General features: G+C 39.8%; 1 protein-coding gene across 3 annotated transcripts in view; it reads left to right on the top strand.

The window, feature by feature from the left end:
* The window catches only part of HMGN5 (high mobility group nucleosome binding domain 5), a 30,663-nt gene extending 21,679 nt beyond the window's left edge, over positions 1-8,984 (top strand). For all 3 annotated transcript variants that reach the window (XM_035711738.2, XM_035711735.2, XM_035711736.2), the window contains one exon: positions 7,592-8,984. In XM_035711738.2, the coding sequence (XP_035567631.1) occupies positions 7,592-8,233 (642 nt within the window). In that variant the 3' untranslated portion in view covers positions 8,234-8,984. The remainder of the gene's footprint in view (positions 1-7,591) is intronic.
* The last annotated feature ends 8,551 nt before the right edge of the window (positions 8,985-17,535 follow it).

Genomic DNA, 17,535 nt, shown 5'->3' with positions numbered 1-17,535 from the left:
GTACATCTAAAACTCCAGTCTTTTATCCCCACTAGTTGCAAAAAATCACAAAAATCAGCCCTCCTCATTTTCCCAGCCAATGGCTTTGGGGAAGTCTTCTCCTTCTGTGTCTCCCTGTGCACACCACTCTCTCTTACCTTTCTCTATATCCATGGCTCCCATCCCTCCATAGCACCTCCCATCCCTATATTTCTTCCCCAAACAATGTGTCCACACATCCTGACTTTCTTTTTTTTATTTTATTTTATTTTATTTATTTATTTTATTTATTATTTTTTTATTGGTGTTCAATTTACCAACATACAGAATAACCCCCAGTGCCCATCACCCAATCACTCCCACCCCCCGCCCTCCTCCCCTTCTACCACCACTAGTTTGTTTCCCAGAGTTAGCAGTCTTTACGTTCTGTCTCCCTTTCTGATATTTCCCACACATTTCTTCTCCCTTCCCTTATATTCCCTTTCACTATTATTTATATTCCCCACATGAATGAGAACATATAATGTTTGTCCTTCTCCGACTGACTTACTTCACTCAGCATAATACCCTCCAGTTCCATCCATGTTGAAGAAATTGATGGGTATTTGTCATTTCTAATAGCTGAGTAATATTCCATTGTATACATAAACCACATCTACTTTATCCACTCATCTTTCGATGGGCACCGAGACTCCTTCCACACTTGGGCTATTGTGGCCATTGCTGCTATAAACATCGGGGTGCAGAACTCCCGGAGTTTCATTGCATCTTTATCTTTGGGGTAAATCCCCAACAGTGCAATTGCTGGGTCGTAGGGCAGGTCTATTTTTAACTCTTTGAGGAACCTCCACACAGTTTTCCAGAGTGGCTGCACCAGGTCACATTCCCACCAACAGTGTAACAGGGTTCCCTTATCTCCGCATCCTCTCCAACATTTGTTGTTTCCTGCCTTGTTAATTTGCCCCATTCTCACTGGTGTGAGGTGGTATCTCATTGTGGTTTGGATTTGTATTTCCCTGACGGCAAATGATGCAGAGCATTTTCTCATGTGCATGTTGGCCATGTCTATGTCTTCCTCTGTGAGATTTCTGTTCATGTCTTTTGCCCATTTCATGATTGGATTGTTTGTTTCTTTGGTGTTGAGTTTAAGAAGTTCTTTATAGATCTTGGAAACTAGCCCTTTATCTGATATGTCATTTGCAAATATCTTCTCCCATTCTGTAAGTTGTCTTTCAGTTTTGTTGACTGTATCCTTTGCTGTGCAAAAGTTCTTATCTTGATGAAGTCCCAATAGTTCATTTTTGCTTTTGTTTCTTTTGCCTTTGTGGATGTATCTTGCAAGAAGTTACTATGGCCGAGTTCAAAAAGGGTGTTGCCTGTGTTCTTCTCTAGGATTTTGATGGAATCTTGTCTCACATTTAGATCTTTCATGCATTTTGAGTTTATCTTTGTGTATGGTGAAAGAGAGTGGTCTAGTTTCATTTTCCTGCATGTGGATGTCCAATTTTCCCAGCACCATTTATTGAAGAGACTGTCTTTCTTCCAATGGATAGTCTTTCCTCTTTTATCGAATATTAGTTGATCATAAAGTTCAGGGTCCACTTCTGGGTTCTCTATTCTGTTCCATTCATCTATGTGTCTGTTTTTGTGCCAGAACCACACTGTCTTGATGACCACAGCTTTGTAGTACAACCTGAAATCTGGCATTGTGATGCCCCCAGATATGGTTTTCTTTTTTAAAATTCCCCTGGCTATTCGGGGTCTTTTCTGATTCCACACAAATCTTAAAATAATTTGTTCTAACTCTCTGAAGAAAGTCCATTGTATTTTGATAGGGATTGCATTAAACGTGTATATTGCCCTGGGTAACATTGACATTTTCACAATATTAATTCTGCCAATCCATGAGCATGGAATATTTTTCCATCTCTTTGTGTCTTCCTCTATTTCTTTCAGAAGTGTTTAATACTTTTCAGGGTATAGATCCTTTACATCTTTGGTTAGGTTTATTCCTAGGTATCTTATGCTTTTGGGTGCAATTGTAAGGGATTGACTCCTTAATTTCTCTTTCTTCAGTCTCATTGTTAGTGTATAGAAATGCCACTGATTTCTGGGCATTGATTTTGTATCGTGCCATGCTGCCGAATTGCTGTATGAGTTCTAGCAATCTTAGAGTGGTGGCTTTTGGGTTTTCTAAGTAGAGTATCATGTCATCGGCGAAGAGGGGAGAGTTTGACTTCTTCTTTGCCAATTTGAATGCCTTTAATGTCTTTTTGTTGTCTGATTGCTGAGGCTAGGACTTCCAGTACTATGTTGAATAGCAGTGGTGAGAGTGGACATCCCTGTCTTGTTCCTGATCTTAGGAGAAAGGCTCCCAGTGCTTCCCCATTGAGAATGATATTTGCTGTGTGCATTTCGTAGATGGCTTTTAAGATGTTGAGGAATGTTCCCTCTATCCCTACACTCTGAAGAGTTTTGATCAGGAATGGATGCTGTATTTTGTCAAATGCTTTCTCTGCATCTAATGAGAGGATCATATTGTTCGTGGTTTTTCTCTTGCTGATATGATGAATCACATTGATTGTTTTACGGGTGTTGAACCAGCCTTGTGTCCCGGGGATAAATCTTACTTGGTCATGGTGAATAATTTTCTTGATGTACTATTGGATCCTATTGGCCAGTATCTTGTTGAGAATTTTTGCATCCATGTTCATCAAGGATATTGGTCTGTAATTCTCCTTTTTGGTGGGGTCTTTGTCTGGTTTTGGAATTAAGGTGATGCTGGCCTCATAGAACGAATTTGGAAGTACTCCATCTCTTTCTATCTTTCCAAACAGCTTTAGGAGAATAGGTATGGTTTCTTCTTTAAACGTTTGATAAAATTCCCCTGGGAAGCAATCTGACCCTGGACTCTTGTGTCTTGGGAGGTTTTTGATGACTGCTTCAATTTCCTCCCTGGTTATTGGCCTGTTCAGGTTTTCTCTTTCTTCCTGTTCCAGTTTTGGCAGTTTGTGGTTTTCCAGGAATGCGTCCATTTCTTCTAGATTGCCTAATTTATTGGCATATAGCTGTTCATAATATGTTTTTAAAATCGTTTGTATTTCCTTGGTGTTGGTAGTGATCTGTCCTTTCTCATTCATGATTTTATTAATTTGAGTCTTCTCTCTCTTCTTTTTAATAAGGCTGGCTAATGGTTTATCTATCTTATTAATTCTTTCAAAGAACCAACTCCTGGTTCTGTTGATCTGTTCCACAGTTCTTCTGGTCTCGATTTCGTTGAGTTCTGCTCGAATCTTTATTAACTCTCTGCTACTCCTGGGTGTAGGATCTATTTGCTGTTTTTTCTCTAGCTCCTTTATGTGTAAGGTTAGCTTTTGTATTTGAGTTCTTTCCAGTTTTTGGATGGATGCCTGTATTGCGATGTATTTCCCCCTTAGGACTACTTTTGCTGCATCCCAAAGATTTTGACTGGTTGTATCTTCATTCTCATTAGTTTCCATGAATCTTTTTAATTCTTCCTTAATTTCCTGGTTGACCCTTTTATCTTTTAGCAGGATGGTCCTTAACCTCCACGTGTTTGAGATCCTTCCAAACTTCTTGTTGTGACTTAGTTCTCATTTCAAGGCATTATGGTCTGAGAATATGCAGGGGATGATCCCAATCTTTTGGTACCAGTTCAGGCCCGATTTTTGACCCAGTATGTGGTCTATTCTGGAGAAAGTTCCATGTGCACTTGAGAAGAATGTGTATTCAGTTGAGTTTGGATGTAAAGTTCTGTAGATATCTGTGAAATCCATCTGGTCCAGTGTATCATTTAAAGCTCTCATTTCTTTGGAGATGTTGTGCTTAGAAGACCTATCGAGTATAGAAAGAGCTAGATTGAAGTCACCAAGTATAATTGTATTATTATCTAAGTATTACTTCACTTTGGTTAATAATTGATTGATATATTTGGCAGCTCCCACATTCGGGGCATATATATTGAGGATTGTTTTTTGTTTTGTTTTGTTTTTTTTTTTGTTTTTTTTTTTACACTTTTTAATTTTTATTTATTTATGATAGTCATACAGAGAGAGAGAGAGAGAGGCAGAGACACAGGCAGAGGGAGAAGCAGGCTCCATGCACCGGGAGCCCGATGTGGGATTCGATCCCGGGTCTCCAGGATCGCGCCCTGGGCCAAAGGCAGGCGCTAAACCGCTGCGCCACCCAGGGATCCCTATATTGAGGATTGTTAAGTCCTCTTGTTGGATATATCCTTTAAGTATGATATAGTGTCCCTCTTCATCTCTCACTACAGTCTTCGGGGTAAATTTTAGTTTTTCTGATATAAGGATGGCTACCCCTGCTTTCTTTTGAGGACCATTCGAATGGTAAATGGTTCTCCAACCTTTTATTTTCAGACTGTAGGTGTCCTTCTGTCTAAAATGAGTCTCTTGTAGACAGCAAATAGATGGGTCCTGCTTTTTTATCCATTCTGAAACCCTGCACCTTTTGATGGGGTCATTAAGCCCGTTCACATTCAGAGTTACTATTGAGAGATATGAGTTTAGTGTCATCATGATATCTATTCAGTCCTTGTTTTTGTGGATTGTTCCACTGAACTTCTTCTTAAAGGGGAATTTTTAGAGTCCCCCTTAAAATTTCTTGCAGAACTGGTTTGGAGGTCACATATTCTTTCAGTTCCTGCCTGTCTTGGAAGCTCTTTATCTCTCCTTCCATTTTGAATGAGAGCCTTGCTGGATAAAGTATTCTTGGTTGCATGTTGTTCTCATTTAGGACCCTGAATAAATCCTGCCAACCCTTTCTGGCCTGCCAGGTCTCTGTGGAGAGGTCTGCTGTCACCCTAATACTCCTCCCCATAAAAGTCAGGGATTTCTTGTCTCTTGCTGCTTTAAGGATCTTCTCTTTATCTTTGGAATTTGCAAGCTTCACTATTAAATGTCGAGGTGTTGAATGGTTTTTATTGATTTTAGGGGGGGATCTCTCTCTTTCCTGGATCTGAATGCCTGTTTCCCTTCCCAGATTAGGAAAGTTTTCAGCTAGAATTTGTTCAAATACATATTCTGGCCCTCTGTCCCTTTCAGTGCCCTCGGGAACACCAATTAAACGTAAGTTTTTCTTCCTTAGGCTGTCGTTTATTTCCCTTAATCTATCTTCATGGTCTTTTAATTGTTTGTCTCTTTTCTCCTCAGTCTCTGTCTTTGCTATCAACTTGTCTTCTATGTCACTCACTCGTTCTTCCACCTCGTTAACCCTTGTCGTTAGGACTTCTAGTTTGGATTGCATCTCATTCAATTGATTTTTAATTTCTGCCTGATTAGCTCTAAATTCTGCAGTCATGAAGTCTCTCGAGTCCTTTATGCTTTTTTCTAGAGCCACCAGGAGCTATATCATACTGCTTCTGAATTGGCTTTCTGACATTGAATTGTAATCCAGATTTTGTAACTCTGTGGGAGAGAGGACTTTTTCTGATTCTTTCTTTTGAGGTGAGGTTTTCCTTCTAGTCATTTTGCTCAGTGCAGAGTGGCCAAAAGCAAGTTGTATTGGGAAAAGGAGAAAAAGAGAGGAGAGAAAGAAGGAAAGAAAAGAGAAAGAGGAAAAAAAAGGAAGAAAAAAACAAAAAAGAAGAAGAAAAAGCGAAAGAAAAAAAAAGAAAGGAAAAAAAGGGGGTGAGGGAAGGAAACAAATCAAAAAGCAAAACAAAACAAAACAAAACAACAACAAAAAAAAAAGAAAGAAAAAAAGAACCACGGGCGAGTATCTTCTGATTCTTTGTACTTTAAGTTCCTTGGCTTCCTCTGGAAATTGTCCGTCTAGCTGGTCTTCTGGGGGAGGGGCCTGTTGTGCTGATTTTCAGGTGTTAGCACTTGGGGGAGCTGCTCTGTCCCCTGCTTGGTGCAGGGCTCAGTGGGGGTTTTTTACCCTGTGAGGCCCCAGGAGCAACAGTCCCAGTGGCGGGGCCAGCTCTGGAAACCTGGATTCAGCTCCGGCAGGAACTCCAGAGCTCTCCGTCTGCAGGGCCTGGAGGCTCCGGGGTGGGGCTGCTGATCTGCTCAGCTCGGGGTAGGAGCGTCCTTGCTGTCCTGGGCCCTCCAGGCCTCTGCCTGTCCCAGGGGGAGGCCGGATCCTGGGCTGTGTCCCGGCGCCCTGTGCTCCGGGGCCTGCGCTGTTGGATTCACGCTCCCGGCTCCGCGGAGCCGCCCCCCAAGCCCCTCAGAGCTGCTCCTGGAACCGCGCTGCCCCCTCTGCACAGACCCTCTTCCTCTGCCGGAGCCCCTCCGAGCTGCTCCCGCCCCGCAGCCCCCTCCGCGGAGCCGCCCCCGAGCCCCTCTGAGCTGCTCCGGGTCCCGCTGTGCGCGCTGCAGCCCTTAGGGAGCTCGGCGCACTCTCCTGGGCGTGCAGTTGCTCTGTTACTGTCCCAGGGAACCCGAGGGCATCCCCGCCCTCCTGGGGTCCTGCTCCAACTCCCTGCGAGCCCCTTTCCACCCGGGAAGGTTAGTGCAGCTCCTGCTTCTCTGTGACGGGGCTCTCCTGTCCTGGGGACACTCCCCCGGCCTCAGCCCAGCTCCTCGTGGGGCCTCTCCCCCTTGGATGCCTTTTGTTTCTTTATTTCTTTTTTCCCGTCTTCTTACCTTGATAGAAGCGCGAACTCTTCTCACTGTAGCATTCTAGGTGTTCTCTCTTTAATTCTCAGGCCGAATTCATAGATTTTCAGGATAATTTGAAGCTTTTCTAGGTAATTTGGTGGAGACAGGTGATTTGGAGACCCTACTCTTCCGCCATCTTGCCCCTACTCCTCACATCTGACTTTCTTTTTTATTTTTTAATTTTTATTTATTTATGATAGTCACACAGAGAGAGAGAGAGACAGAGAGGCAGAGACACAGGTAGAGGGAGAAGCAGGCTCCATGCACCGGGAGCCCGACGTGGGATTCGATCCCGGGTCTCCAGGATCGCGCCCTGGGCCAAAGGCAGGCGCCAAACCGCTGTGCCACCCAGGGTTCCCCACATCTCACTTTCTTGATTTGGACTCTTCTCTGCTTCTATTTGTGCAATTTATTTTATAACTCCTCATGCAGATTTCTTGGGTGTTCAGAATTATTTGTTAGTTTTCTAGGTTGAGGGACAAGGAAAATCTAAGATCTTCCTTGTACACTGCCATCTTACCTCTCCCCCTACAGTCTACTTGATAAAATGCTTTTCAAGTAATTGTTTTCAAAGAAAACCTAAATCTCACTATTATAGAAATGAAATATTATTTCCTCAAGGACTGCATTTTGTTTCTCATTGAGAATCGCTGATAAAGAATATGTCACTTTTCTGTTTATTGTTTCCCATATCTGTAATAAAAATTCTGTATATATTTTCCTGAATTTATAATTCCAAATATTTATTTGTACATGTTTCTGTGGAAATATTTTAGTTACTTCTATTTCCTAGAATGTTTTCCCTATGTTATGATATTTAGGAGGTGTTTTTCACAGGAAAATTAATTTCTTGTAAATGAAGTATCATTCTTTTTATAAAATAGGCATAATTGTGTCTAAATACTTAAGAAAACTAGTTCCAAAATTTCAAATATAATCTTTTTTAATTTTCTCTATACATATAGCCACAAACTCCTGAAAAATTACTTGAGGAAATGAAAGAAGAAAAAAATGAAGATGTTGAAGAAGAGGGAATAGAAATGAAGGAAGCAGTGGCAACAGCTTTTTCATCTTCTGAGGGAAAAGATCAGGAAGGATATGTAGAAGACCAAAAAAAGAGAACAGAGAATAGAGAAGATGAGAAAGAGTACAAAGATAAAAAAGGAAAAGGAGATAGAAAAAAGGATGAAGATGGAAAAGGAAAAGGAGATGGAAAAGAAGAAGAGAAAAAAGAGAAAGGAGATGAAAAAATGGTGAAGAGGGAAAGGGGAAAGGAGCAAATAGCAAAGAGGAAGAAGAAAAAGAAAAAAAGAAAGGAGATGAAAAAGAGGGTGAAGATGGAAAAGGGAAAGGAGAAGATGTCAAAGAATTTGAAAATGAAAAAGACACAGGAGAAAAAAAACAGGGAGATGATAGAAAAGAGAATGAAGATGGAAGAGTGGATAAAGATGGAAAAGAGGAGAAACGTGGAAATAAAGAAGAGGTTGGAAATAAGAAAGGTGGAAAAGAGAAAGAGGAAGATGGAGCAGAAGAAAATGGAAATGGAGATGGGAAAGATGGAAGAAATGGAAAGGAAAACAAGAAAGCTGAAGTGGGAAAAGAAGTAGCTGAAAAAGAAGAGGTCAAAAAAGATGAAAAAAGAAGAATCCCAGAGTACTGTTTAAAGCTGCCCTATATAGTTTCATAATTTGGTAATATATGCCTCCATGTTGTAATGTTAATAGAGATGAATATTTTTATCAAATATTTTATAAACACAGCTTTTCTTTAACATCAGTTTAATTTCAGAACACCTTCATACTGATTATTAGTCACAAAGTAGCTAACATGAAACCTTTATACATTTTGTGATCATAATAGTGAAATATACAAAAAATATGTTTTCACTCTGTCAATTTCTTTTTGTGTAATTTATGTTAAATCTTTGAATTTTAACTCCCATATGTGATAATTTCACAAAATAGGGAGATCCCAAAAAGTTTCTTCCAAAATTCTTATAGTTTTCTATGTTGCTTTTATTAAAAAGTTTAACTATTTTCTGTAATTCAAAGAGAATTCTTTTTGAAATAGAACTTTATTACCAGCATGTGAACAAATAAAATAGCAAATTCATTTTTAAAAGATTTATAATTTTTTTTCAGAAGGGCAGTTCTGATTATATGTGTATCCACAAATATTACTGGGTTGATTTTAATAAAAATTCTATTAAAAATAATTGTATTTTATTATATCTCTAAAAATGTAGTTAGTGAAATATTAGAGTGCCTGATTTTTTTTCTGTTGTAATGTTTGCAAAAGCATTTTTAAACTTTTTTACACTGAGATAAAATTAACATAAAATTTACCATTTTAACCATTTTCAATTTAGTAGTTATTTTATGTGTGTGTGCATTTATAATATTGTGCAACTATCACCAGGACACACTTCCAGAACATTTTCACCCAAATGAAACTCAAAGTACCTATTAGCAATCTCTCCATTCCCAACCCCCTCTTCACCTGTTCCTCTTAAACCAATTTGGTTTGTCTCTATAGATTTGCCTATTCTAGACATTTCATATAAATGGAGCCATGCACTATGTGGCCTTTGGCCTCTTTCACTTAGCATAATGTTTTCCCATTCACCCATCTTGTAGCAAGTATCATTACTTCATTTCTTTTTGTGGCTGAATAACATTATATTCTATTGATATACTACATTCCTTCTTGAACATTGAGCTGTTTCCATTTTTTTGTTAATTATAAATAATATTTCTATGAATATCCATGTACAAGTTTGATAGTGTGTACATGTATGTTTTCATTTCTCCTAGGTATCTATCTAGGAGTAGAACCACTGGATTATATAGGAATGTTATGGTTACTTTTTGAGGGACTTTTAAACTGTTTTCCAATGTGGTTTCATCAACACATACCCTCACTAGCAATATATGTGGGTTCTAATTTTTCCACATCCTAGTCAAAACGTCTTACTGTCAATATTTAATTATAACCATATTAGTGGGGTTATTTGTGGGAGATAAAAATCATGGTTATTAGTTGGGGCAATATGGCAGAAGAGTATGATCTCCAAGTCACCTGTCCCCACCAACTTACCTAGATAACTTTCAAATCATCTTGAAAACTTACGAATTCAGTCTGGGATTTAAAGAGAGAACATCTGGAATGCTACAGTGAGAGGAGTTTGCTCTTCTATCAAGGTAGGAAGACGGAAAAAATAAATTAATAAATAAGCATCCAAGGGGGAGGAGCCCAGGGAGGAGCCGGGCTAAGGCCAGGCAGCGACAGCCTCCAGGACAGGAAAGTCAACCCACGGAGAAACAGGAACTTTACCTGGATGGAAAGGTGCTGACAGGGAATTTGGGCAGGATTCCAGGTGGGGCAGTGGAGCCCCCCAGTTTCCCGGGGTCACTAACAGAGGAAGTGCACCCCAGGGGAGAGTGTGCCACACACCGCAGGACGAGCTCCCTAAAGGGCTGGAGCGTGGACTCAGCAGGGCCTCAGGAGAAGCTCAGGGAGCGACTCCAGAGGTGACTCCGGATGGAGGGAACTGCACGACCCCCAGAGCAGCTCAGGTGGCGGCTCAGGCATCAGCTCTGCTCGGAGGGGGCTGCACAGCCCTGAGAGCACTTCAGGCGGTGGCTCTGCACAAAGTGAGCTGAGTGGTCCAGAGGTGCAAGTCCAGCAGCGCAGGCCCTGGAGCACAAGGCGCCAGGGGGACATAGCCCAGGATCCAGCGCTCCCCTTGTGGCAGGTAGAGGCTGTGAGAACACAGGACAGCAAGGAAGCTCCTGCCACCAGGCGGCCCCTAGCTATTCAGATTAGTGAGCCCCTCCCCTGGAGCATCCAGGCCCCTGTGGACTGAGAGAGTGTGGTAGTTACTGCTGGAGCTGACTCCAGGGCTGGAGAGCAGGCGGCTGCCACTATTATTATTCCTCCTGATGTCACCTTGTGCCTGGGACTGACTGAGGCCACCAAGGAGCAGGGGCCTCACAGGATAAACACTTCCAACTGACCCGTGAACCTGGCAGGGGGCAGGACAGCGCTCCCAGGTGCACACACCTGAGAATCAGCACAGCAGGCTCCTCCCACAGAAGACCAGCTGGAAGGAAAGGGGAAGAGCAAGTTCTAACCAAGCAGCACTGGAAAGACCCAGGGGAAGTCGAGGGAAGTACAGTATATAGAATCAGGGAATACCCCTCTTTGTTTTATGTTTTTTGTTTATTTCTTCACCTCCCCCCTTTTTTTTCACCCCTTTTTCCATCCTTTTTCCAGTACAACTTCTTTTTAGCCACTCTGCACTGAGCAAAATGATTAGAAGGAAAAACTCACCACAAAATAAAGAATCAGAAACAGGACTCTCTCCCACAGAATTAGATTTGGATTACAATTCAACGTCAGAAAGCCAATTCAGAAGAACAATTATAAAGCTACTGGTGGCTCTGGAAAAAAGCATAAGGGATTCAAGAGACTTCAGGCCTGCAGAATTTAGAGCTAATCAGGCCGAAATTAAAAATTAATTCAATTAGATGCAATCCAAACTGGACGTCCTAACCATGAGGGTTAATGAGGTAGAAGAATGAGTTAGTGACATAGAAGACAAGTTGATGGCAAGGAAGGAAGCTGGTGAAAAGAGAGAAAAACAAAAGATTGTGAGGAAAGGTTAAGGGAAATAAATGACAACCTCAGAAGGAAAAATCTAAGTTTAATTGGGGTTGCAGAGGGCGCCGAAAGGGACAGAGAACCAGAAAGTGTATTTGAACAAAGCACAGCTGAGAATTTCCCTAACTTGGGGATGGAAACAGGCATTCAGATCCAGGAAATAGAGAGATCCCCCCTAGAATTAATAAAAATCATTCAACACCCCAAAATTTCGTAGTGAAACTTGCAAATTCCAAAGATAAAGGGAAGATGTTTAAAGCACCAAGAGACAAGAAATCCCTAATATTTATGGGGAGAAGTATTAGGGTAACAGCAGACCTCTCCACAGAGACCTGGCAGGCCAGAAAGAGCTGGCAGGATATATTTAGGGTCCTAAATGAGAAGAACATGCAGCCAAGAATACTCTATCCAGCAAGGCTCTCATTCAGAATAGGCAAGATAAAGAGCTTCCAAGATAGGCAGAAACTGAAAGAATATGTGACCACCAAACCAGCTCTGCAAGAAATTTTAAGGGGGACTCTGTAAAAGAAAGAGGAAGTCTAGGAAACTCCACAGAACAGGGACTGAATAGGTATTATGACACTAAACTCATATCTCTCAGTAGTAACTCTGAATGTGAATGGGCTTAATGATGCCATCAAAAGGCGCAGGATTTCAGACTGGGTAAAAAAGCAAGACCCGTCTATTTGCTGTCTACAAGAGACTCATTTTACACATAACGATACCTCCAGCCTGAAAATAAAAGGTTGGAGAACCATTGACCATTCAAATGGTCCTGAAAAGGAAGCAGGGGAAGCAATCCTCATGTCAGATACATTAAAGTTTATCCCAAAGACTGTAGTAAGAGATAAAGAGAGACACTCTATCATACTAAAAGGATCTATCCAAAAAGAGGACCTAACAATCATGAATATTTAAGCTCCTAATGTGGGAGCTGCCAAGTAGATCAATCAACTAATAACCAAAGTTAAGACATACTTAGATAATAATACACCTATACTGGGAGACAGTGAAGAGAGGGCTTTCTGTGTTTGACAGATCTTTTAAGCACAACATGTCCAAAGAAGCAAGAGTATTCAGTGATACACTGGACCAGATGGATTTCACAGATATTTACAGAACTTTACATGCAAATGCAATTGAATACACATTCTTCTCAAGTGCACATTGAACTTTCTCCAGAATAGACCACATACTGGGTCACAAATCAGGTCGTAATTGATACCAAAAGACTGGGATTGTCCCCTGCATATTTTCAGACCATAATGCTTTGAAGCTAGAACTAAATCACAAGAAGTTAGGAAGGAATTCAAACATGTGGAGGTTAAAAACCATCCTGCTAAAAGATGAAAGGGTCAACCAGGACATTAGAGAAGAATAAAAAAAATTCATGGAAACTAATGAGAATGAAGATACAACCATTCAAAATCTTTGGGATACATCAAAAGCAGTCCTGAGGGGGAAATACATTGCAATACAAGCATCCATCCAAAAACTGGAAAGAACTCAAATACAAAAGTTAACTTTGCACCTAAAGGAGCTGGAGAAAGAACAGCAAATAGATCCTGCATCTAGCAGAAGAAGAGAGTTAATAAAGATTCGAGCAGAACTCTATGAAATAGAGACCAGAAGAACTGCGGAACAAATCAACAAAACCAGGAGTTGGTTCCTTGAAACAATTAATAAGATAGATAAACCATTAGCCACCCTTATTGAAAACAAATGAGAAAAGACTCAAATTAATAAAATCACAAATGAAAAAAGGAAAGATCACCACTAATACCAAGGAAATACAAACGATTTTTAAAACTTATTATGAGCAGTTTTAGGCGACTAAATTAGGCAATCTAGAAGAAATGGATGCATTTCTGTAAATCCACAAACTACTGAAACTAAACAGGAAGAAATAGAAAACCTGAACAGGCCAATAACCAGGGAGGAAATTGAAGCAGTCATAAGAAACCTCCCAAGACACAAAAGTCCAGGGCCAGATGGCTTCCCTGTGGAATTTTGTCAAACGCTTAAAGAAGAAACAATACCTATTTTACTAAAACTCTTCTGAAAGATAGAAAGATATGGAATACTTCCAAACTCATTCTATGAGGCCAGCATCACCTTAATTCCAAAACCAGACAGACTCCACCAAAAAGGAGAATTATAGACCAATATCACTTATGAACATGGATAAAAAATTCTCAACAAGATACTAGCCAATAGGATCCAACAGTACATTAAGAAGATTATTCACCATGACCATGTGGGATTTATCCCTAGGATGCAAGGCTGGTTCAACACTCGTAAAGCAATCAATGTGATAGATAATACCAACAAGAGAAAAAGCAAGAACCATATGATCCTCTCAGTAGATGCAGAGAAAGTATTTGACAAAATACAGAATCCATTCCTGATCAATACTCTTCAGAGTGTAGGGATAGAGGGAACATTCCTCAGCATCTTAAAAGCCATCCACGAAAAGCCCACAGCAAATATCATTCTCAATGGGGAAACACTGGAAACCTTTCCCCTAAGATCAGGAACAAGACAGGGATGTCCATTCTCACCACTGCTATTCAACATAGTACTGGAAGTCCTAAGCTCAAGAATCAGATGAGAAAAAGAAATAAAAGGCATTCAAATTGGCATAGAAGAAGTAAAATTCTCCCTCTTCGCAGGTGACATGATACTATCCATAGAAAACCCAAAAGACTCCACCTGAAGATTGCTAGAAATCATACAGCAATTCGGCAGTGTGGTAGGATACAAAATCAATGTCCACAAATTAGTGGCATTTCTATACACTAAGAATGAGACTGAAGAAAGACAAAATAAGGAGTCTATTCTATTTACAATTGCACCCAAAAGCCTAAGATACCTAGGAATAAACCTAACGAAAGAGGTAAAGGATCTATACCCTAAAAACACCCGCAGAACACTTCTGAAAGAAATAGAGGAAGACACAAAGAGATGGAAAAATATTCCATGCTCATGGATTGGCAGAATTAATATTGTGAAAATGTCAATAGTATCCAGGACAATATACACATTTAATGCAATCCCTATCAAAACACCATGGACTTTCTTCAGAGTTGGAGCAAATCATCTTAAGATTTGTGTGGAATCAGTAAAGACCCCAAATAGCCAGGGGGATATTAAAAAAGGAAACCATAGCTGGGGCATCACAATGCCAGATTTCAGGTTGTACCACAAAGCTGTGGTCATCAAGACAGAGTAGTAATGACACAAAAACAGACACATAGATCAATGCAACAGAATAGAGAATCCAGAAGTAGACCCTCAACTCTATGGTCAACTAATATTCGATAAATCAGGAAAGACTATCCACTGGAAAAAAGACTGTTCAATAAATGGTGCTGGGAAAATTGGACAGCCACAGGCAGAAGAATGAAACTAGACAGTTTTCTTACAACATACACAAAGATAAACTCAAAATGGATGAAAGATCTAAATTGAGACAAGAATCCATCAAAATCCTAGAGGAGAACACAGGCAACAGCGTTTTTGAACTTGGCCACAGCAACTTCTTGCAAGATGCATCCATGAAGGCAAGGGAAACAAAAGAAAAAAGGAATTATTGGGACTTCATCAGGATAAAAAGCTTCTTCACAGCAAAATAAACCATCATCAGAACTGAAAGCCAACCTACAAAATGGGAGAAGATATTTGCAAATGACTTATCAGATAAAGGGCTAGTGTCCAAGACCTATAAGGAACTTGTTAAATTCAACAACAAAGAAACAAATAATCCATCATGAAATGGGCAAAAGACATGAACAGAAATATCACCAAGAAGACAGAGATATGGCCAAGAAGCTCATGAGAAAATGCTCTGCATCACTGGCCATCATGGACATACAAATCAAAACCACAATGAAATACCAACTGACACCAGTGAGACTGGTGAAAAATAACAAGAAGGGAAACAACAAATGTTGGAGAGGATGTGGAGAAAGGGGAACCCTCTGGTACTGTTGGTGGGAATGTGAACTGGTGCAGCCACTCTGGAAAACTCTGTGGAGGTTTCTCAAAGAGTGAAAAATAGAACTGCCCTACGACTGAGCAATTGCACTGCTGTGGACTTACCCCAAAGAAACAGATGCAGTGAAACACTGGAACACCGCACCCTAATGTTTATAGCAGCAATGTCCACAATAGCCAAACTGTGGAAGGAGCCTCAGTGTCCATCGAAGGATGAATCGGTAAAGAAGATGTGGTATATGTATACAATGGAATATTACTCAGCCATTAGAAATGACAAATACCCGCCATTTTCTTTGGCATGGATGGAACTGGAGGGTATTATACTGAATGAAATAAGTCAATCGGAGAAGGACAAACATTATATGGTCTTATTCATTTGGGAAATATAAAAATTAGTGAAAAGGAATAAAGGGGAAAGGAAAGAAAATGAGTGAAAATATCAGTGAGGGTGACAAAACATGAGAGACACCTAACTCTGGCAAAAGAAAAAGGGGTAGTGGAAGGGGAGGTAGGCAGGGGGTTGGGGTGACTTGGTGATGGGCACTGAGGGAGGCACTTGATGGGATGAGCATTGGGTGTTATGCTATATGTTGGCAAATTGAACTCCAATAAAAATAAAACAAATAAACCACTAAAGAAATAGATATGTATAAACATGCTTATATAAAAATTCTCATCATGCTACTGTTAATAGATAAAATCACCAACATCAGTGTACATCTGTTCTAAATTCTTTACCTTAATTTTTTAACTTACTCCTCAAAGGAAATCTATGAGATAGATACTTCTATTGACTCAGTTTTTTAGGTGATAAATAAAGGGCACAAAATTTTAAACATCATGTCCTACATATGTATGTATTTTTCTTAATTCAGCTATATTAAATTTCTGTAATGAATGACATGTAATACAAATAAAATAATTTTCTAAAGAACTCTGTTTGTCCCAGAATATATGTATTCCCATGCATCCTTGAATGCTTAATAGTTTTAAAACATTTTCTTTGCTTTAAGTACATTTTAGTGTCCACTTCAAAGATATTCTAATGACTTCCTGAATTACCTCGATATCTGCTATGAGATTTTATTGCCCAGTGTAGTACTTATGTTTATGATCATATTAGTGTCCAATGATCACATAAAGTGAGGGCGTTTAGAATTCCTTAAGTGTGTATGGCCATATGTGTTTGGTATATCTTTCAAAATTCTTAGTCCTTCAACTTCAACTCACACTGAATCCTTTTACCTTCATTGTATTTCTCAGTATCTGCAATTTTTATTTACTTGGCTGTTTGTATATTTTCTGTCTCCAAACACTAGAATATATGTTTCAGGAGTGCAGGAATCTTGTCTGTCTTGTTTGTTGCTACATTCCAGAGCCTAAAATAGTGCCTGGAATATAACAAGTGTCCAACATATTTTAAATTCAATGAATAAATAAGAAATAGTTCCTTCCTGATTTCCAACTGGACTTCAGTGAAGACTGAATGGTAAGTATATCTCTTCAACTGGCCACATGACCTAAGTGTCCATCATGAATTATGTGCAATCAAATTAACGTATCCACAAGGAATTCCATCATCAAGTGGGGGTATTAGATGGAATACTCATTCTAAATCCACCTTGAAGGTGGATAAGTAACAAAATAGTTAAGTTAACAAGTGAAGGCAGATAAGTTAACAAATAAGTAACATTGGAAAAAAAAAGTAACATTGGCATTTTGCTTACACCCTGTGTAATGTCTCCTTGTTTCACAGTGTTGTAACTTCTTGGATTTGCACCATGTACCTATGAAGTGTTGATCTAAATTGAGATTGATTTCAGATATGTGAGTCCTAACAATAACACCTGCCAAAGTAGACAGATTTGCCATCATAGCCCCACTCAGGAGAAATAGAAAGATTAACAAAAGACGAGAAAGATCCAAAGAGGGCAGTTTCAAGCAGGATATATTACTGTCTATTTTGCCTAGAAGAAAAAATAGCCTAAGATTAGAGTATATACTAATTCATAAGCAGTAACAGATGATCTTGTCAGAAAGTTAGGAATTTGGAAGGAACACAATTTATTAGAATAAAGAAGGGACAGGAGGTGAATTTTTCCAAATGGACCCAATACCATAATATATTCAAGTTCCATATGTATGCTCATCTGAAAAGTTACAACTATAATAAAAATAAACAAAACCCAAAACAAACCACCCAAAAATCAGGTGTACTGCATGGTCTTTTCAGTAGCCCAGTGCTAGA

The sequence above is a fragment of the Canis lupus genome, chromosome X (assembly GCF_003254725.2).
Source record: "Canis lupus dingo isolate Sandy chromosome X, ASM325472v2, whole genome shotgun sequence".
In the NCBI taxonomy this organism is placed as follows: domain Eukaryota; kingdom Metazoa; phylum Chordata; class Mammalia; order Carnivora; family Canidae; genus Canis; species Canis lupus.
Note: the sequence above shows the minus strand (reverse complement) of the source record. Positions and strands in the feature narration are given on the sequence as shown.